Source organism: Orcinus orca, chromosome 3 (assembly GCF_937001465.1).
Source record: "Orcinus orca chromosome 3, mOrcOrc1.1, whole genome shotgun sequence".
NCBI lineage: Eukaryota > Metazoa > Chordata > Mammalia > Artiodactyla > Delphinidae > Orcinus > Orcinus orca.
Window position 1 is genome coordinate 154,470,061 of NC_064561.1, and position 22,075 is coordinate 154,492,135.

The 22,075-nt window shown below is 38.8% G+C and overlaps 1 protein-coding gene across 2 annotated transcripts in view; it reads right to left on the bottom strand.

Annotated features, from left to right (window-relative positions):
- Nucleotides 1-22,075, bottom strand: part of WDR70 (WD repeat domain 70) — a 308,716-nt gene that overhangs the window by 107,131 nt on the left and 179,510 nt on the right. For both annotated transcript variants that reach the window (XM_033421244.2, XM_012531649.3), the window contains exon 10: nucleotides 4,022-4,196. In XM_033421244.2, coding sequence (XP_033277135.1) covers nucleotides 4,022-4,196 — 175 coding nt within the window. The remainder of the gene's footprint in view (nucleotides 1-4,021; nucleotides 4,197-22,075) is intronic.

Here is a 22,075-nt window from a genome sequence, read left to right on the forward strand (position 1 = left end):
TGTTTTTATTTGAACAGAAGAAGTCATTGGGTATTCATAAGACTATACAAGCTGGAATATTTTAAAAGCCAGAAATTATACGTGAGAGAGACATGAAAACAATTTTTAAAAATCTATCTATGTTAGGGCTTCCCTGGTGGCGCAGTGGTTGAGAGTCTGTCTGCCGATGCAGGGGACATGGGTTCGTGCCCCGGTCCAGGAAGATCCCACATGCCGTGGAGCGGCTGGGTCCGTGAGCCATAGCCGCTGAGACTGCGCGTCCGGAGCACAGTGAGAGGCCCGCATACCGCAAAAAAAAAAAAAAAAAAAAAAAAAATCTATCTATGTTAACACAGATTATGTGTTTCTACATCATTAAAGATACATGAAAAATAACATCAGTATCTCCCTCTCTCCCTCTCTCTCTCTCATATCTCTATCTCATTATGCTTTCATATAACAAGGATAGTAGTTTATGCTACTAGTTTTTAATGACTTCTTAGAAATAAACTGACAATTCAATAAACAAGTAAAATATATAGTATAGTATGTCAGAAGATGATCAGCCCTATGGAAGAAAATAAGAGGGATAGAGAGTGCCACTGGTGGGGTGAAGGTTGCAACTGTACATAGTGTGGAGTCAGGGAAGGCCTTGCTGAGAAGCGAAAATCTGAGCAAAGTACTGAAAGAGGTGAGGGGGAAAAGCCATGTGAACACCTAAGAGAGAATGTTGGAGGCTGAAGGGTTCTGCATATGCAAAGGCCCTGAGTCAGGGGGCATGCTGTTACCTCTCCAACGTCATCTCCCCATATTCTGCACCTCCCTCACTTTACTCCAACCAAGCAGTGGCCTCCTCGCTGTTGCTCACATAAGTGCTGCTGAATGGGGAATGAGGGATCAGGAAGGCAGCGCAGACCTGTAGAAGCTCCTCTGAACTGGGCTTCCTCTCAAATTTAAAGACAGCCCAGCATCATATGACTGAGAGGGATGCTGGGCAAACAAACACTCCTCTTGAGCAGCAATGTCCAACAGAACTTTCTGCAATGATGAGAATGTTCTCTATCTGTGCTGTCCAATAAGTAGCTAGTATGACCGAGGAACTGAAATTTTAATTATATTTTATTTTATTTTTTTAATACCTTATTGGAGTATAATTGCTTTACAGTGGTGTATTAGTTTCTGCTTTATAACAAAGTGAATCAGTTATACATATACATATGTTCCCATATCTCTTCCCTCTTGCGTCTCCCTCCCTCCCACCCTTCCTATCCCACCCCTCTAGGTGGTCACAAACCACCTAGCTGATCTCCCTGTGCTATGCGGCTACTTCCCACTAGCTAGCTATTTTATGTTTGGTAGTGTATATATGTCCATGCCACTCTCTCACTTTGTCACAGCTTACCCTTCCCCCTCCCCATATCCTCAAGTCCATGCTCTAGTAGGTCTGTGTCTTTATTCCCATCTTGCCCCTAGATTCTCCATGACTTCTTTTTTTTTTTTTTCTTAGATTCCATATATATGTGTTAGCATACGGTATTTGTTTTTCTCTTTCTGACTTACTTCACTCTGTATGACAGACTCTAGGTCCATCCACCTCACTACAAATAACTCAATTTCGTTTCTTTTTATATTTTATTTTAATTATTTTAAATTGAAATAGATGTGGCTAGTGGCTACTATACTAGCCAGCATAATTCTAGAATAAAGGTAGGTCTTGAGAACACAGGAATTTATCACTGATAGACACTTTACTTCTAAGAAAAGAAATACATTTCATTTAATTTGCTGAAGTTCAATTGGTCTAATGAAAATTCTATGATTAAACATGGCAATTGTGATAGCTTTACTTAATTGTCACAAAACATGTATTAACCATTATCCGCCATGTAATTCTTTGGCTACTGTGTGGGAAAAAAACATTGTTATTAGGGTTTCTTATCTCAGCTTTAGTGTTTCCCTGTAGATGACTTACTATTGCTAAAGTAATAGTTAAGAACATTTTTTAAGCTGTTTTTTTAATCAAACTGCGTTTCCTGCTAGCAAGTTTTTTCCTCTCAATTTGATTTGTCTTCAGGTGACACACATACACATGCAGGTTTAAAACTATGAATGAAATATGATGAATAGGATGTGGTATAATTAGATTTACCTTCATGTATTATTAAATAAACAGAATCAAAGTCTGTGATTAGAAGAATGGCTTAAAAGATTTTGCCGGGGGGGGGGAACTGGCATTCAAATAGCTTTGGTTTCTACAAAATGGGAAATAGGAGATATACTAATTATTTCAAGAGATGTGCAAGACCCATCTCTAGAAACTATACTGAACTTTATGAAAATATATGGTTTCTAAGAAAAGGCATATATATATATACCAAACACATCACTATTAAAGCTAGATAAGAAAACTTCATGTTTTAGAATTTCTATGTTTAAATCAACAGCACCCAGAGACGATGAAAGCTAGGAACTAAAAAATTTATTGCTTTGTTAAAACTCAGTTTACAATTCAAAGGATTTTTTAAATCTCTGAGCTGTTATGAAGCATTATGGGGTTTATAGTGGAGATGAAAACAGAAATAAAAAGATCTGACAAACAGAAAATGCCAAAGATATTTCCAGCAATCTCAACATGGACTCCTTTTTCCTATCACTATTTTTTACCTTATTCCAAGAAAACTGACTTTAACTCATCTGCCTGAAAAGACAACTAGGTTTCCTGGGGCCCCTTTCAAAATGTAAGTGTTTGATAGGCAATTTTATTTGAAAGAAAATTATTTTTATATTTGTTAAAAAGAACAAGAATGTAAACTCTATGAAGGCAGAAATTTTGGATAATCTACAGTATTTGCAGTGCCCAGAATAGTGCCTGTATGTACTTAATATTTATTAAATTAAAAATTTGACCATCACCGTTTATTAAAATAACTGGGGCTTCCCTGGTGGCTCAGTGGTTAAGAATCTGCCTGCCAATGCAGGGGACACAGGTTTGAGCCCTGGTCCAGGAAGATCCCACATGCTGTGGAGCAACTAAGCCCGTGCACCACAACTACTGAGCCTGTGCTCTAGAGCCTGTGAGCCACAACTGCTCAGCCCGTGCGCCACAACTACTGAAGCCTGCGCACCTAGAGCCCGTGCTCCACAACATGAGAAGCCACTGCAATAAGAAGCCCACGCACCACAATGAAGAGTAGCCCCCGCTCGCCGCAACTAGAGAAAGCCTGTGAGCAGCAACAAAGACCCAATGCAGTCAAAAATAAGTAAATAAAATAAATTTTTTTTAAATTATAAAAAAAATAAGATAATCAATTTGTATTATAACATTAGTGTAGATTTTCATTTTAACTTTGGTAATCTAGAATCATTCCACTTAAAAATTCTTGTTTTACCATCTATGCATACAACAAAACCCTTTTCAAAGCTTATGGTAATTCACAAAATGAGCCAAAGGCTATTCATTATCTTATTCATTATTTCTGTGGTTAAAGAATTCTATGATCCCTTCCAATTCCAAAGTTTATTTATTCTAATAATGACCAAAAACTGAAAAGAAAAAAAATCTGAAACCTATTCAAATGGAATGTCACAGAATGTCAAAACAAAATATTATTTAAATTACTAAAGAAATAATTGCATAACAACTGATGGATTGTCCTTGCTATTTCATGGTTTTCTCAAATCTTTTAAAGGGTATTTTCTAGTGCTCTGCCTAGTCTTGTTTTATATTACTGTCAAATCCTTTGCTTTCAAAATCAAGTATACTGAGATGTCATATAATAAACTGCATTATGCTTTTTAAATTTTATACCAAAAGATTTAGCTTATTTTAAAAACAAAATCTAATACACACTGGAAAATACTGAGCTGGAATGTTTGCTAAAATGCTGTTTACTGCAACAGTCCCAATGTTTTATCAACTAACACTGAAGTTTAAATTAGAGCTAAACTCAGGAAATTGACCTTCATAACATTTTAACATGATGTTTGGCTTTGTAAGGTGGTTTTCTTCTAAGAAAAGAGGACTTAAATGTCCTTAACTTACAGTCAAATTTCGGTCCCAGATCTGTATGCTTCCATTCTGGCAGGCAGCTGCTATGAGGTTTCCATCTCTACTATATGTACAAGTGGTGGGAATTACTTTTTTACCCTGCATTGTCCGTGGTTTAAACACACTTTTTTGCTTCTTTGGATTTTCAACTTCCCACGTCCTCACAGTCCTAAAAAAGAACACGGAGATCTTCATTTATAAAAAAGAAAGGATTTTAAAATACAAAAGAGTTCACAAAGACTGCTTCACCTTTTAAGCATATAAATCTAATTAATGTTTTTAAATTTTTATTTAATATTTAAATAAATATTTAAATAAAATGTGCATTGTAAAACATTCTACGCTTATAAATGAGATTACCCACTAAAATAAAGTGAACCATCCAAATTGTGTTGTCATGAAATCAAATAGCAAGTGGCAAATTCCACTTTAAATCTGTCAGAGCTCTTAGTTCTGACCCTCTAAAGCAGCAGCTTCCAAACAATTCTGACTATACACTCTGATCAGTAAAACTGCTGAACATAATACACCCCCTACATACACACATTAATTTCTGAATTACATGTGTTAATGTACTGCTATATAACACACACCAGAAAACAAACTGAAAAAAACTGGTCACTAAGAAAGAATGATGTCCTGCTCTAGGGCCCAGGCAAATATCTCATGTCTCTGGGGGAGGCTGACTGCCTCAAGTTTCCACCAAGTAACCACTAATAGCAGTCTAGAGCTGGAGCAGAGACAGAACGAACACCTTCCGGCTCACAGCCCCAGGCAAAGGAGTACTGCCACTGAGGGAGGCTAGAATAAAATCTATATGAGAAAAAGCAATACAGAAAAACCAAAGACTAGCAACTTCTTTGCAGAAACTATCCAGGCTAAACCACTACAGACCAACATCTCTTAAGTTCTGAAAGGAAAAAAAAGTCAATCTAATATTCTAAAGCCAGAGAAAACATATTTAAAAAGAAGGTGAAATAGAGGCTTTTTCAGATAAACAAAAGCTGAGATAATTCATTTCCATCAGATATGGACTACAAGAAATGTTAAAAGAAATTCTTCACAAAGAACAAATATGACACAAATGGAAATATGAATCTACACTAAGAAATGAAGAGTGCCTCATATGGTAAAAATGAGGGTAATGTAAAAGACATTAAATGTAAAACATTTTAAATGTTTAAATCTCCTTAAAAGATAAATGGCTATACAGAAAAAATAATAACATATTCTGAGGTTTGTAACATATGTTCAAGTAAAAGGTGTGACAGAAATAGCACAAAGGTTGGGAGGGAGGAATGAAAGTATACAGTTTATACTATATTTGAAATGGTAAAATATTATTTGAATAGAGACTTTGCTACATTAAAGATGTATATTACTAACTCTCAAGCAATCGCTAAGACATTTTTTATAATGAAAATATAATAATGGAGAAAAATGGAAACCAAAAATTAATCTGATCAAAAATAGGAAAAGGAGGCAGCTTCAAGACGGCAGAAGAGTAAGACGCGGAGATCACCTTCCTCTCCACAGATACAAAAGCAATACATCTACACGTGGAACAACTCCTACAGAACACCTTAGTGAACGCTAGCAGAAGACCTAAGACCTCCCAAAGGCAAGAAACTCCCCCACGTACCTGGGTAGGGCAAAAGAAAAAAGAATAAACAGAGACAAAAGGATAGGGACGGGACCTGCACCAGTGGGAGGGAGCTGTGAAGGAGGAAAGCTTTTCACACGCTAGGAAGCTCCTTCGTGGGCGGAGACTGCGGGTGGCGGAGGGGGAAAGCTTCAGAGCCGTGGAGGAGAGTACAGCAACAGGGGTGCGGAGGCCAAAGCGCGGAGATTCCCGCACAGAGGATCGGGGCGGGCGGGGGCTGGGAGCTGAGGCTCGGGCTTCGGAGGTAGGATACCACAGAGAGGACTGGGGTTGGGGTCGTGAACACAGCCTGACAGGGGCTAGTGCGCCACAGCTAGCCGGAAGGGAGTCCGGGAAAAGGTCTGGAGCTGCCAAAGAGGCAAAAGACTTTTTCTTCCCTATTTGTTTCCTGGTGCACTAGGAGAGGGGTTTAAGAGCGCCGCTTAAAGGAGCTCCACAGACGGGCGCGAGCCGTGGCTATCGGCGCAGACCCCAGAGACGGGCATGGGACACTAAGGGTGCTGCTGCGGCCACCAAGAAGCCTGTGTGCAAGCACAGGTCACTATCCCCACCTCCCCTCCCGGGAGCCTGTGCAGCCCGCCACTGCCAGAGTCCCGTGATCCAGGGACAACTTCCCCGGGAGAATGCACGGCGCGCCTGAGGCTGTTGCGAAGTCCAGCTGGCCTCTGCCTCCACAGGCTTGCCCCGCAACCGTACCCATCCCTCCCCCCGGCCTGAGTGAGCCAGAGCCCCCGAATCAGCCCGTCCTGTCGGGGCTGGGAACAGATGCTCTCAGGAGACCTACACGCAGAGGCAGGGCCAAATCCAAAGCTGAACCCCAGGACCTGTGCGAACAAAGAAGAGAAAGGGAAATCTCTCCCAGCAGCCTCAGGAGCAGTGGATGAAATCTCCACAGTCAACCTGATGTACCCTGCATCTGTGGAATCCCTGAATAGTCAAGGAATCACGCCAAATTGAGGAGGTGGACTTTGGGAGCAAAGATATATTATTTTTTCCCCTTTTTCTCTTTTTCTGAGTGTGTATGTGTAAGCTTCTGTGTGTTATTTTGTCTGTATAGCTTTGCTTTCACCATTTGTCCTACGGTTCTGACCATCCATTTTTTTTTTACTTAAAAAATTTTTTTTCTTAATAAATATTTTTTATTTTAATAACTTTATTTTATTTTATACTCTTTCTTTCTTTCTATTTTTTCTCCCTTTTATTCTGAGCCATGTGGATGAAAGGCTCTTCGTGCTCCAGCCAGGCGTCAGGGCTGTGCCTCTGAGGTGGCAGAGCCAACTTCAGGACACTGGTCCACGAGAGACCTCCCAGCTCCACGTAATATCAAATGGTGAAAATCTCCCAGAGATCTCCATCTCAACGCCAATACCCAGCTTCAATCACGAACCAGCAAGCTACAGTGCTGGACACCCTATGCCAAACAACTAGCAACCAGGAACACAGCCCCATCCATTAGTAGAGAGGCTGCCTAAAACCATAATAAGTCCACGGACACCGCAAAACACACCACCAGACATGGACCTGCCCACCAGAAAGACAAGATCCAGCCTCATCCACCAGAACACAGGCACTACTCCCCTCCACCAGGAAGCCTACACAACCCACTGAACCAACCTTAGCCACTGGGGACAGACACCAAAAACAACAGGAGCTACAAACCTGTAGCCTGCGAAAATGAGACCCCAAACACAGTAAGTAAAGCAAAATGAGAAGGCAGAACAACACACAGCAGATGAAGGAGCAAGGTAAACACCCACCACACCTAATAAACGAACAGGAAATAGGCAGTCTACCTGAAAAAGAATTCAGAAAAATGATAGTAAAGATGATCCAAAATCTTGGAAATAGAATAGACAAAATACAAGAAACATTTAACAAGGACCAAGAAAAACTAAAGAGCAAACACAATGATGAACAACATAATAAATGAAATTAAAAATTCTCTAGAAGGGAACAATAGCAGAATAACTGAGGCAGAAGAACGGATAAGTGACCCGGAAGATAAAATAGTGGAAATAACTACTGCAGAGTAGAATAAAGAAAAAAGAATGAAAAGAACTGAGGACAGTCTCAGAGACCTCTGGGACAACATTAAATGCACCAACATTCAAATTATAGGGGTCCCAGAAGAAGAAGAGAAAAAGAAAGGGACTGAGAAAATGTTTGAAGAGATTATCGTTGAAAACTTCCCTAATATGGGAAAGGAAATAGTTAATCAAGTCCAGGAAGCACAGAGAGTCCCATACAGGATAATCCAAGGAGAAACACGCCAAAACACATATTAATCAAACTATCAAAAATTAAATACAAAGAAAACATATTAAAAGCAGCAAGGGAAAACCAACAAATAACACACAAGGGAATCCCCATAGGTTAACAGCTGATCTTTCAGCAGAAACTCTGCAACCCAGAAGGGAGTGGCAGGACATATTTAAAGTGATGAAGGAGAAAAAACTACAACCAAGATTACTCTACACAGCAAGGATCTCATTCAGATTTGATGGAGAAATTAAAACCTTTACAGACAAGCAAAAGCTGAGAGAGTTCAGCACCACCAAACTGGATTTACAACAATGCTACAGGAACTTCTCTAGGCAGGAAACACAAGAGAAGGAAAACACCTACAATAACAAACCCAAAACAATTAAGAATATGGGATTAGGGGCTTCCCTGGTGGCGCAGTGGTTGAGAGTCCGCCTGCCGATGCAGGGGACATGGGCCAGTGCCCCAGTCCGGGAAGATCCCACATGCCGCAGAGCGGCTAGGCCCGTGAGCCATGGCCACTGAGTGCCTGCAGGTCCGGAGCCTGTGCTCCGCAACGGGAGAGGCCCGCGTACCGCAAAAAAAAAAGAATATGGGAATAGGAACATACGTATCGATAATTACCTAAAATGTAAATGGATTAAATGCTCCAACCAAAAGACACAGACTCGCTGAATGGATACAAAAACAACACCTGTATATATGCTGTATACAGGAGACGCAGTTTAGACCTAGGGACACATACAGACTGAAAGTGAGGGGATGGAAAAAGATATTCCATGCAAATGGAAATCAAAGAAAGCTGGAGTAGCATCTCATATCAGACAAAATAGACTTTAAAATAAAGACTATTACAAGAGACAAAGAAGGACACTCCATAATGATCAAGGGATCGATCCAAGAAGGAGATATAACAATTGTAAATATTTATGCACCCAACATAGGAGCACCTCAATACATAAGGCAAATACTAACAGCCATAAAGGAGGAAATCGACAGTAACACAATCATAGTAAAAGACTTTAACACCCCACTTTCACCAATGGACAGATCATCCAAAATGAAAATAAATAAGGAAACACAAGCTTTAAATAATCCATTAAACAAGATGGACTTAACTGATATTTATGGGACATTCAATCCAAAAACAACAAAACACACATCTTCTCAAGTGCTCATGGAACATTCTCCAGGATAGATCATATCTTGGGTCACAAATCAAGCCTTGGTAAATTTAAGAAAATTGAAATCGTATCAAGTATCTTTTCCGAGCCCAATGCTATGACACTAGGTATCAATTACAGGAAAAGATCTGTAAAAAATATAAGCACATGGAGGCTGAACAATACACTACTTAATAACCAAATGATCACTGAAGAAATCACAGAGGAAATAAAAAAACACCTAGAAACAAATGACAATGGAGACACGACGACCCAAAACCTATGGGATGCAGCAAAAGCAACTCTAAGAGGGAAGTTTATAGCAATACAACACTACCTTAAGAAACAGGCAACATCTCAAATAAGCAACCTAACCTTGCACCTAAAGCAATTAGAGAAAGAAGAACCAAAAACCCGCAAAGTTAGCAGAAGGAAAGAAATCATAAAGATCAGAAATAAATGAAGGAAACAAGAGCAAAGATCAATAAAACTAAAAGCTGGTTCTTTGAGAAGATAAACAAAATTGATAAACCATTAGCCAGACTCATCAAGAAAAAAAGGGAGAAGACTCAAATCAACAGAATTAGAAATGAAAAAGGAGAAGTAACAACTGACATGGCAGAAATACAAAGGATCACGAGAGATTACTACAAGCAACTCTATGCCAATAAAATGGACAACCTGGAAGAAATGGACAAATTCTTAGAAATGCACAACCAGCCAAGACTGAATCAGGAAGAAATAGAAAATATGAACAGACCAATCACAATCACTGAAATTGAAACTGTGATTAAAAATCTTCCAACAAACAAAAGCCTAGGACCAGATGGCTTCACAGGCGAATTCTATCAAACATTTAGAGAAGAGCTAACACCTATTCTTCTCAAACTCTTCCAAAATATAGCAGAGGAAGGAACACTCCCAAACTCATTCTACAAGGCCACCATCACCCTTATATCAAAACCAGACAAAGATGTCACAAAGAAAGAAAACTACAGGCCAATATCACTGATGAACATAGATGCAAAAATCCTCAACAAAATACTAGCAACCAGAATCCAACAGCACATTAAAAGGACAAGTGGGATTTATTCCAGGAATGCAAGGATTCTTCAATATACGCAAATCAATCAGTGTGATACACCATATTAAGAAATGGAAGGAGAAAAACCATATGATCATCTCAATCGATGCAGAGAAAGCTTTTGACAAAATTCAACACCAATTTATGATAAAAAACCTGCAGAAAGCAGGCATAGAGGGAACTTTCCTCAACATAATAAAGGCAATATATGACAAACCCACAGCCAACATCGTCCTCAATGGTGAAAAACTGAAACCATTTCCACTAAGATCAGGAACAAGACAAGGTTGTCCACTCTCACCACTATTATTCAACATAGTTTTGGAAGTTTCAGTCACAGCAATCAGAGAAGAAAAAGAAATAAAAGGAATCCAAATTGGAAAAGAAGTAAAGCCGTCACTGTTTGCAGATGACATGATACTATACATAGAGAATCCTAAAGATGCTACCAGAAAACTACTAGAGCTAATCAATGAATTTGGTAAAGTAGCAGGATACAAAAGTAATGCAAAGAAATCTCTTGCATTCCTATATACTAATGATGAAAAATCTGCAAGTGAAATTAAGAAAACACTCCCATTTACCATTGCAACATAAAGAATAAAATATCTAGGAATTAGCCTGCCTAAGGAGACAAAAGACCTGTATGCAGAAAACTATAAGACACTGATGAAAGAAATTAAAGATGATACAAATAGATGGAGAGATATACCATGCTCTTGGACTGGAAGAATCAACATTGTGAAAACGACTCTACTACCCAAAGCAATCTACAGATTTAATGCAATCCCTATCAAACTACCACTGGCATTTTTCACAGAACTAGAACAGAAATTTCACAGTTTGTATGGAAACACAATAGACCCCGAATAGTCAAAGCAATTTTGAGAACGAAAAATGGAGCTGGAGGAATCAGGCTCCCTGACTTCAGACTATACTACAAAGCTACAGTAATCAAGACAGTCTGGTACTGGCACAAAAACAGAAATATAGACCAATGGAACAGGACAGAAAGCCCAGAGATAAACCCACACACATATGGTCACCTTATCTTTGATAAAGGAGGCAGGAATGTACAGTGGAGAAAGGACAGCTCCTTCAATAAGTGGTGCTGGGAAAACTGGACAGGTACATGTAAAAGTATGAAATTAGAACACTCCGTAACACTACACACAAAAATAAACTCAAAATAGATTAAAGACCTAAATGTAAGGCCAGACACTATCAAACTCTTAGAGAAGAACATAGGCAGAACACTCTATGACATAAATCACAGCAAGATCGTTTTTGACACACCTCCGAGAGAAATGGAAATAAATGGAGAATGGAGAATGGAGAATGGATAAAGAAGATGTGGTGTGTACACACACACACACACACACACACACACACACACACACATACATACATACATACATACAATGGAACATTACTCAGCCATAAAAAAGAATGAAATCTTGCCATTTGCAACAAGATGAATGGACCTGGGAGTATTATGCTAAGTGAAATAAGTTAGACAGAGAAAGACAAATACTGTATGATTTCACTTACATGTCAAACTTAAAAAACAAAACAAGTGAACAAACATAACAAAACAGAAACAGGGTCATAGATACAGAGAACAAACAGGTGGTTGCCAGAGGAGAGGAAGTGGGGGTAGGAGAGAAATAGGTGAGGGAGAATAAGAGATATAAACTTCCTAAATTAGGAAGAGAAAGAAAAAACCCAGAAAAAAAGAAAAAATGCTATCACATACCCACTATATGTGGAATCTAAAATATGACACAAATGAACTTAACTACAAAACAGAAACAGACTCACAGACACAGAGAACAGACTTGTGGTTGCCAAGGGGTCAGGAGTGTGGGGGAGGGATGGATTGGGGGTTTGGGATTAGGAGATGCAAACTATTATATAGAGAATGGATAAACAGCAAGGTCCTACTGTATAGCACAGGGAACTATATTCAATATCCTGTGATAAACAATAATGGAAAATATGAAAAAGAATATATATGTAAATGTACAGCAGAATCATTTTGCTGTACAGCAGAAATTAACACATAAATCAACTATACTTCAATAAAATAAATTTAAAAAAATTTTTTAAGGATACAAACTTCCAATTGCAAAATAAATGAGTCATAAGTATGAAATGTACAGTCTGGGAATACAGTCAATAATTACACAATATCTTTGTATGGTGACAGATGGTAACGAGACTTACCCTGGTGATCATTTTGAAATGTATAGAAATATTAAATCACTATGTTGTGTAACAGGAACTAACATAGTGTTGTAGCAAATTATACTTCAAAAATAAACAAACAAACTCATAGAACTAGATCAGATTTGTGGTTACCAGAGGCAGCTTGTGTGTGTGTTGGGGGGAGGGCGCAAGGGGCAGTGTGTAGAGAAATTGGATGAAGGCAGCCAAAAGGTACAAACGTCCAGTTGTGAGATAAATAAGAACTAGGGATGCAATGTACAACATGATAAATATAATTCACATTGCTGTATGTTATGTATGAAAGTTGGTAAGAGAGTAAATCCTAAGACTTCTCACCACAAGGAAACAAGTGTTTTCGATTTCTTAAATTTTGTATCTGTATGAGATGATGGATGTTCACTAAACTTACTGTAGTAATCATTTCATGATGTATGTAAGTCAAATCATTATGCTGTACTCCTTAGACTTACTTATACAGTGTTCCATGTCAATTATATCCCAAAACTGGAAGAAAAAAATAAAAGTAAAAACATCTGGGGGACTTCCCTGGTGGCACAGTGGTTAAAAATCCACCTGCCAATGCAGAGGACACAGGTTCGATCCCTGGTCCAGGAAGATCCCACATGCCACAGAGCAACTAAGTACGTGCGCCACAACTACTGAGCCTGTGCTCTAGAGCCCGCGAGCCACAACTACTGAGCCCGTGTGCTGCAACTACTGAGCCCGTGTGCTGCAACTACTGAAGCCCGCATGCCTAGAGCCCGTGCTCCACCGCAACGAGAAGCCCACACACTGCAACGAAGAGTCGCCCCCACTCGCTGCAAATAGAGAAAACCCACATGCAGCAACAAAAACCCAACACAGCCAAAAAAAAAAAACACATCTGAAGGAAGGAAGAGGGGGAGGGGAAGAGAGGGGAGAGGAGGGGAGGGGAGGGGAGGAAGGAAACCAACTCTATATAAACCCTTCCAGAAAATAGAAGAGGGAACACTCCTCAATTCATTCTATATGACCAGCATTACCCTGATGCCAAAACCAAAGTCACTACAAGAAAACAAAACTATGGATCCATATCCCCAATGAACACAGACACAAAATTCCTTAACAAAATATCAGTGTATAAAACTAGCAGTGTATAAAAATGATACTATGGGGCTTCCCTGGTGGCACAGTGGTTGAGAGTCCGCCTGCCGATGCAGGGGACACGGGTTGGTGCCCCGGTCCGGGAAGATCCCACATGCCGCGGAGCGGCTGGACCCGTGAGCCATGGCCGCTGAGCCTGCGCGTCCGGAGCCTGTGCTCCACAGCGGGAGAGGCCACAACAGTGAGAGGCCCGCGTACCACAAAAAATAAATAAATAAATAAATAAATAAAAATGATACTATGACATGATTAAGTGTTATTTAAACCAGGAATACAAAGGAGGATTGAAAGAACTGAAAATTAAACAATATAATACACCATATCAACAGACTAAAAAAGATATCTGATCACCTCAATTGATGCAAAATAAGCATTTGAAAAAAAATTCAACACCCACTCGTGATTAAAAAAACAAAACAAACTCTCAGCATTCTAGGACTAGGATTGAACTTCCTCAACCTGACAGAGGACAGCTATGAAAAATTTACAGGTAATATACTTAATGGGGAAAGGCTGAACGCTTTCCTCTTACGCTTGAGAACAAGGCAATGATCTCAAACCCTCACCCTCTCTTTATACTAGAGCTGCCCACCAGTGCAATAAGGCAAATAAAAAATATTAAAGGATTACAGACTGGAAACAAGAAATAAAACTGTCATTATTAAGAGATCACATGATCATCTATATAGATAATCCCAAGAATCTGCAAAAATGTTAGTAGAACTAATAAGTGAGTTTAGCGTGTCACAGGATACAAGGTAAATAATCATAAATCAATTCTATTTCTACTGACTAGCAACAAACAACTGGATGTTGAAATTATGAAAATAATACCATTTATAACAGCATGAATAAACACTGAATCTGTCAAGATATGTGTAGTATCTGTACACTAAAAACCATAAAATATTTCTGAGAGAAACAAAAGAAGATCAACACAAATGAGAAGATATACTGTATTCATGGAGTCAATACTGTTAAGATTTCAATTCTGCCCAAATTAATCTTTAAATTCAATGCAATCTCAATCAAAATTCCAGCAGAGTCTCCTTGGGGGTTAGAAACTGATTAAGCTAACTCTAAAACTTACAAGGAAATGCAAACAACTTGGAACAGCCTAAAACAATTCTGGAAAAGACAGAAACTCATTCTACCCAGACTCCCAGATAACCTTCTAACTCCCACATTATAACACCAATCACATAAGTTGTAATTAGACATACTGACATCTATTTCTTCTATGAAAAGAGCTCCATTAGAGCAAGGGCTCTGTCTGGTTTCTGTTTTATTTTTTTAAATCTTTGAATGCACGAAGAGGTTCTACCAAATCTCTTGAACCCAATAGGAACATAAAACATACTAGGTTCTCAATAATTGCTTTGAATGAATGAAAGAAATTCACTGCCTATTTAAGCTAGAAATCAATTATATTGAGATATTACCAACATACAATGAAATGTAACTGACTTTTAAATGTATAGGTTTAAAGTAGCCAGCATTTGCTGTCAAATATTTATGATTTTTTCCAAATGAAGGTTGTTTTTTTTTTTAAATAACTTTTGCATGTCTTCTCCCTAAGCTTTGCTTGGGAACTTAATCAGCTGTTTAACATTACGAAACCCTAGTTTTCAGAGCTGTCAAACCCAGTGCCTAATATAAGAATGCATTCACTAAATTTTAGGAACTACTAACTAGCAAAATGTAAGCTCAAATAAGAGTTTGGGAACAGAACACAGGAACAACTTTGCAACTTCAGGACATAAAGCAACCTAGTGGAAGATCCAGGAGACTTAACTTCAGTGTTACAAAACACTGTGACAACTAGAAGCCATCGGCAGTGTGACAGATACTGCTAGCAGCATACTCCAACATCCATTCTCTTTTCTTCTCTAAGTCTGTATTTCCCAGCCTCTTGCAGATACATGTGATGAAATGTGGCAGCTATGCTTTGACCAACGTGGTGTAAATGGAAGGGTATTAAAGAACTCTGGGAAAGTCTCTAAAAGAAGGGTGCAGACCCTTCTTCACCCCTTCTTGTTTACTCCTTCCTCTGCCAGCAATTTGGATATGATTCTGGACTCAAGCAGCATCTCAGAGCAACAAAATAGAAGGCCCTGGTCCTTGATGACACTAAAGCCACCAAACCAATGCTGGAGTGCCTATGGATAGACTTCTCTTACTGATGGATGGATAGATAGGTAGGTAAAGTTTATTGGGGTATAACATACTTCCAATGAAATTCATCCTTTTAAACGTGCAGTTCTGTGAGTTTTGACAAATGCATAATTCTACCACTCCAAAAACTTACCTTGTGTTGTTTCTTTATAGAAAACCCCTCACATCCCCAGCTTCAAAGTTGTTAACTATTGACCTGTTTTGTATCCCTATAGTTAAGCTTTTTCCAATATTATATAATAGGAATCACATGGTATGTAGCCTTTTGAGCCTTGCTTCTTTAACTTAGCATAATGTATCTAAGTTGTTGTGTATATCAGTAGTCCATTCCTTTTTGTTGCTGAATAACATTCCACTATACGGATATACCACATTTTGTTTTCCATTCGCCAAATGCAGGATAGCAGGTTGTTTCCAGTTTGAGGTGATTACAAATAAAGCCACTACAAATATTCATGTACAGTTTTGTGGGTTTTTTTTTTTCTTGGTAAAAATAAGTTGTCATTTCTCTTGGCTAAATACTTAGAAATGGAATTGCTGGCCATATGAGAAGTATGTGCTTAACTTTATAAGAAACTGCTAACCTGTTTTCCAAAGTGGTTGTTCCATTTTGCATTTCCACCAGCAATGTATAAGAGTCCCAATTACTCCATATCGTTGCCAGCACTTGGTCGTATCAGCTTTTTTTTAAGCCATTCTAATAGGTGCATATTGTTAGTGTGATTTTAATTTACCTTTCCAAAATGACTAATGATATTGAAGATCTTTCCATGTACTATTTGCCTACCATTTCTCTTCTTTGGTGAAGTGTCTCTTCAAATCTTTTGCCTGTTTTCAATATTTAGTTGTTTATTTTCTACTACTATTTTTTGAGAGTTCTTTAGATATTATCGGTACAAGTTCTGTATCAGATACGTGTTTGGCAAATATTTTCCAAGTCTGTAGCTTGCTTTTTCATTTTTTTTAAACAGCCTTGCAAATAGCAGATGTTTTAAATTTTGATAAAGCCCTATTTATCAAATTTTTTTATATTGTATCTAAAATATCTTTGCCTAACCCAAGGTCATAGAAATTCTCCTATGTTTTCATCTAGAAATATTATAGTTTTTTTTTTTTTTTTTTTTTGCTGTACACGGGCCTCTCACAGCTGTGGCCTCTCCCACTGCGGAGCACAGGCTCCGGACGCGCAGGCTCAGCGGCCATGGCTCACGGGCCCAGCCGCTCCGCGGCAATGTGGGATCTTCCCAGACCGGGGCACGAACCTGCGTCCCCTGCATCGGCAGGCGGACTCTCAACCACTGCACCACCAGGGAAGCCCTAGAAATATTATAGTTTTAAGCTTTCCAATTAGGTCTATGATCTATTTGAATTAGGTTTTATATGTGGTATGAATTAGGTTTCATATATGTTTTTTTTAACATATGGATATCCAATTATTCCAATACTATTTGTACCTGAGCATTATAAAACCTTACTCCCAAATGAATGTTTTCTGTATTGTTTACTTGTCTCTGTTCAGTATGTTTTCCATAGTTAATATGCACAAAAAGTTGAGAAATACCTAGTGTGCCTTTTCTTTCTATCCTCAGCTCTGCAACACTGGAGATAAATTATGATAGTTTCTCTTTTTTTACAACTGAACATCTGCAAAAGTCAGACGATACTTTAGAACTACGATATGAAAGGCCCCACACAAGTACTATAAAGTATCATTATCATTATCTGGTTTGTTTAAAGTTCATCTGTAAAACTGGGATAATAATACCAACAATGAGGGGTTGTGAGGATTAAATGAGATTAGGGATGTAAACGTGTCTAGGACAGTACTTGGAATACAGCAGGTACTCAATAAATACTAGTTTCTTTCTGCTCTTCCTCTTAGACCATAAATAAAACATTAAAGGTAATAAACCCAACAACTAAGTATGTTCCATTATTTCAGTGGTATATTAACAGGTTGAGCTAGTTATCAATATAACAGAAAGAAAAAGCAGCTAGCCTAGCGTATAGATGTATGAAATATAAATTTACACAGCATCTAATGGTGACTAATAACATTATTGTTTTATGGCTCTGATTCTCTGAATCTACACCTGAAAAAATGGATGCTAAAATGCTAGGCCATTAGGTATCTGTCAAAACATTTTATGCTGAAGACCACATATTTTGAAACTTGGAGTGAGATCTGGTCTTGTAAAAGTAAAACTGTGTTTCATAAAAAAGATTTAAAAATAGAAGAAGGATCTGCCTGGGCCTTTCGGGACACAAAATGAAAAGACCCAAAAGACAAGAAAAAGACACAGGTGGGGTCATTACATTGCCCCAGGCACAAATACTTTCTATCTTAAAATTTTGAATTCTTTCCAGATACAAGTTCTAAACTTTCTGGCATCTGCTGCATAAATGCATCACAGCATTTGGCAGAAGTCAAGGGAAGCATTAATTTTGCATGGAAATCACTTAAGAGATCCTGGTTTAATTTTTCTCGAAAGACTACACAAGCAACTTGAGTGATGTAAGAGTCTGAAACATGCTGGCTCTCTTCGCAGAACAAATCCAACAAGAAAAACCTTCTTTTCAAAAATGCCCAAATATTAAAGGTATTATCCCACAGAAATGGGGAAAATATCTTTTCTATATAAACCCACAACAATCTTTATAAACATATGTAAGCCACATTATGCACACAAAGTAATTGCACCAAAAATATAGTTGCATTTAGGTGAAATGTATTTTGTGTTAATGTTCTATACTTATAATTATTAAAATAAGGCCTTATGAAATCTAGACTTAGAGTAAGGAATAAATGCTACAATAAATAACCAGTTATACCCTTACATTTATGGCCAATTGATTTTCAATAAATATGCCAAAACAATTTCATGGAAAAAGAATGGTCTTTTCAGAAAATGATGCTAAGACAGCTAGATATCCATATGCAAAAAAGATGACTGTGGACCTTTACTTCACATCATAGAAAAATCAGCTCAAAATGGATCATAGACATAAATGTAAAACTCTTAAAACATGACATTGGATTAGGGCATGATTTCTTAGATGGACACCAAAAGCACAAATGATAAAAGGAAAAAAAAGATAACATGGACATCATCAAAATTAAAAATTTACATGCTTCGAAAGATACTATGAAGAAAGTTTAAAAACAAGCCATAGACTTGGAGAAAATATTTCTAAATCATATATCTGATAAGAGACTGGTATTGAGAATACTTAAATAATTTTTACAATTCAATAAAAAGATAAGTGACCCATTTTTTAATGGGTAAAGCACTAAAGAATATATACAAATGCCCAATAAGCACATAAAAAGAAGCCTGACATCATTTGTTATTAAGAAAATGCAAACCAAAATCACAGTGAGATACCATTTCATACCCAATAATCAAAAGACACATAGTAATAAGTGTTGGTGAGGAAGTAAAGAAACGGGAACCCTTATACTTTACTGGTAGGAAGGTAAGATGGTGGAGCCAGTTTGGAAAACAGTTTGGCAGTTTTGTAAAATATTAAACAGAAATTTACCACATAACTCAGCAATTCCACTCCTAGGTATCCACCCAGGAGAACTGAAAACATATCCCATGCAACAACTTTAACATGAATCTTCATAGAAGCATTATTTATAATAGCCAAAAACTGGAAACAACCCCAATGTCCATCAACTGATGAATGGATAAACAAAATGTAAAATTGTCATACAATGGAAAACAACTTGTTTGGCAATAAAAAAGAAAAAGGAGTGATATGTACTATAGTATATGAATTTTTGAGGCTGCCATAACAATAACTACAAACTGGGTAGCTTAAAACAACAGAAATACATCCTTTTACAGTTCTGGAGGCCAGAAGTCTACTCCCTCTGGAGGCTCTAGAGGAAAATTCCCCCTTGCCTCTTCCAGCTTCTGGTGCCTGTCAGCACTGATTGGCTTCACTGGTTTATAACCACAACAGTCCCATCTCTGCCTCTGTCTTTACATGGCCACCCCCTCTGTATGTCTTCTCCTTGTTTTGTCTCTTATAAGGATTCTTATCACTGGATTTAGGGACCACCTGAATATTCCAGGATGATTTCATCTCAAAATGCTTAATAACTACATCTGCAAAGATCCCTTTTCCAAGTACGATAACATTCAAAAGTTCCAGGAATTTGAAATAGAAATATATTTGTGAGCTACCTACCACTCAAACCACTACCCACTGTAATATGGACGAACCTCAAAACACATTATGCTAAGTGAAAGAAGCTAGACACAAAAGATCATATATCGTATAATCCTATTTATCTGAAATGTCCATAAAAAAGCAAGCATATAGACAGAACGCAGATCAGCAGGTTGCCTAGGTCTGGAGGTTATAATGCACAATGACTAAACATGGATTCTTCTTAGGGTGATGGACATATTATAAATTAGATTGTGTGGTGATTACCCAACTCTATAAATATACTAAAGATCATTTAATTGCCCCATCCTCTTCTAGTTTCACCTGCTGAACGTCTCATTAAATTTCTAGAAAAACCACCAACAATTAAACATTTCTGAGAATCACTTTCAGAAATCTCGATGAGGAAGTCGATCAAATGAAATTAGAAGATTCTCAATTAAAAATATATACCAAAATACTTATTAGCCAAAAATTATGCCCTGTTCTTATAAACCAAATAACCCTGAAGCTCTTTACAAAGCATTTTTAAAATCTTTTATTTCATTAAATCAAACAACAAGAGAGATCAGGGTCTAGTACATAAAATAAGAAGCAAAGATCCTGGAGTGGTGGTGGCGGGATGAATTGGGAGATTTTGACTGACAAATATACACCAATAAGTATAAAATAGATAACTACTAAGAACCTACTGTATAAAAAATATAATAAAATAAAATTCAGAGAGACCTTCAAGATGGGGGAGGAGTAAGATGTGGAGATCACCTTCCTCCCCACAAATACATCAGAAATACATCTACATGTGAAACAACTCCTACAGAACACCTACTGAACACTGACAGAAGACCTCAGACTTCCCAAAAGGCAAGAAACTCCCCATGTACCTGGGTAGGGCAAAAGAAAAAAGAACAAACAGAGAAAAAAGAATAGGGACAGGACCTGCAGCAGTGGGAGGAAGCTGTGAAGGAGGAAAGGTTTCCACACACTAGGAAGCCCCTTCACTGGCGGAGACGTGGGTGGCAGGGGCGGGGAAGCTTTGGAGCCGCGGAGGAGAGCACAGCAACAGGGATGTAGAGGGCAAAGCGGGGAGATTCCTACACAGAGGATCGGTGCCAACCAGCACTCACCAGCCTGAGAGGCTTCTCTTGCTCACCCGCCGGGCCGGGAGGGGGTGGGAGCTGAGGCTGGGGCTTTGGAGGTCAGATCCCAGGGAGAGGACTGGGGTTGGCTGCGTGAACACAGCCTGAAGGGGGCTAGTGCGCCACAGCTAGCCGGGAGGGGGCCCCGGAAAAAATGTGGACCTGCCTAAGAGGCAAGGGACCATTGTTGCAGGGTGCGCGAGGAGAGGGGACTCAGAGTACTGCCTAAACAAGCTCCAGAGACGGGCGCGAGCCACGGCTGTCAGCACGTACAGCAGACATGCGCATGAAACGCTAAGGCTGCTGCTGCAGCCAACAAGAAGCCTGTGTGCAAGCATAGGTCACTCTCCACACCTCCCCTCCCAGGAGCCTGTGCAACCCGCCATTGCCAGGGTCCCGTGATCCAGGGACAACTTCCCAGGAGAACAAACAGCACACCTCAGGCTGTTGCAATGTCTTGCTGGACTCTGCCACTACAGGCTCGCCCTGCATTGCGTACCCCTCCCTCCCCCCGGCCTGAGTGAGCGAAAGCCCCCTAATCAGCTGCTACTTTAACCCCGTCCTGTCTGGGTGGGAACAAACGCCCTCAGGAGACCTACACGCAGAGGCGGGGTCAAATCCAAAGCTGAACAACAGGAGCTGTGTGAACAAAGTAGAGAAACGGAAATTTCTCCCAGCAGCCTCAGGAGCAGTGGATTAAATCTCCACAATCAATATGATGTACCCTGCATCTCTGGAACACCTGAATGGAAAACGAATCATCCCAAATTGAGGCGGTGGACTTTGGGAGCAAATGTAGACTTGGGGTTTGCTTTCTGCATCTAATTTGTTTTTGGTTTTATGTTTATCCTAGTTTAGTATTTAAAGTTTATTATCATTGGTAGATTTGTTTATTGATTTGGTTGCTCTCTTTCTGCTTTTTTATTTATATATAGATATATACGTTTTTTCCTTTTTCTTTTTTTGTGAGTATGATTCTTTGTATGACTTTGTCCGTATAGCTTTGCT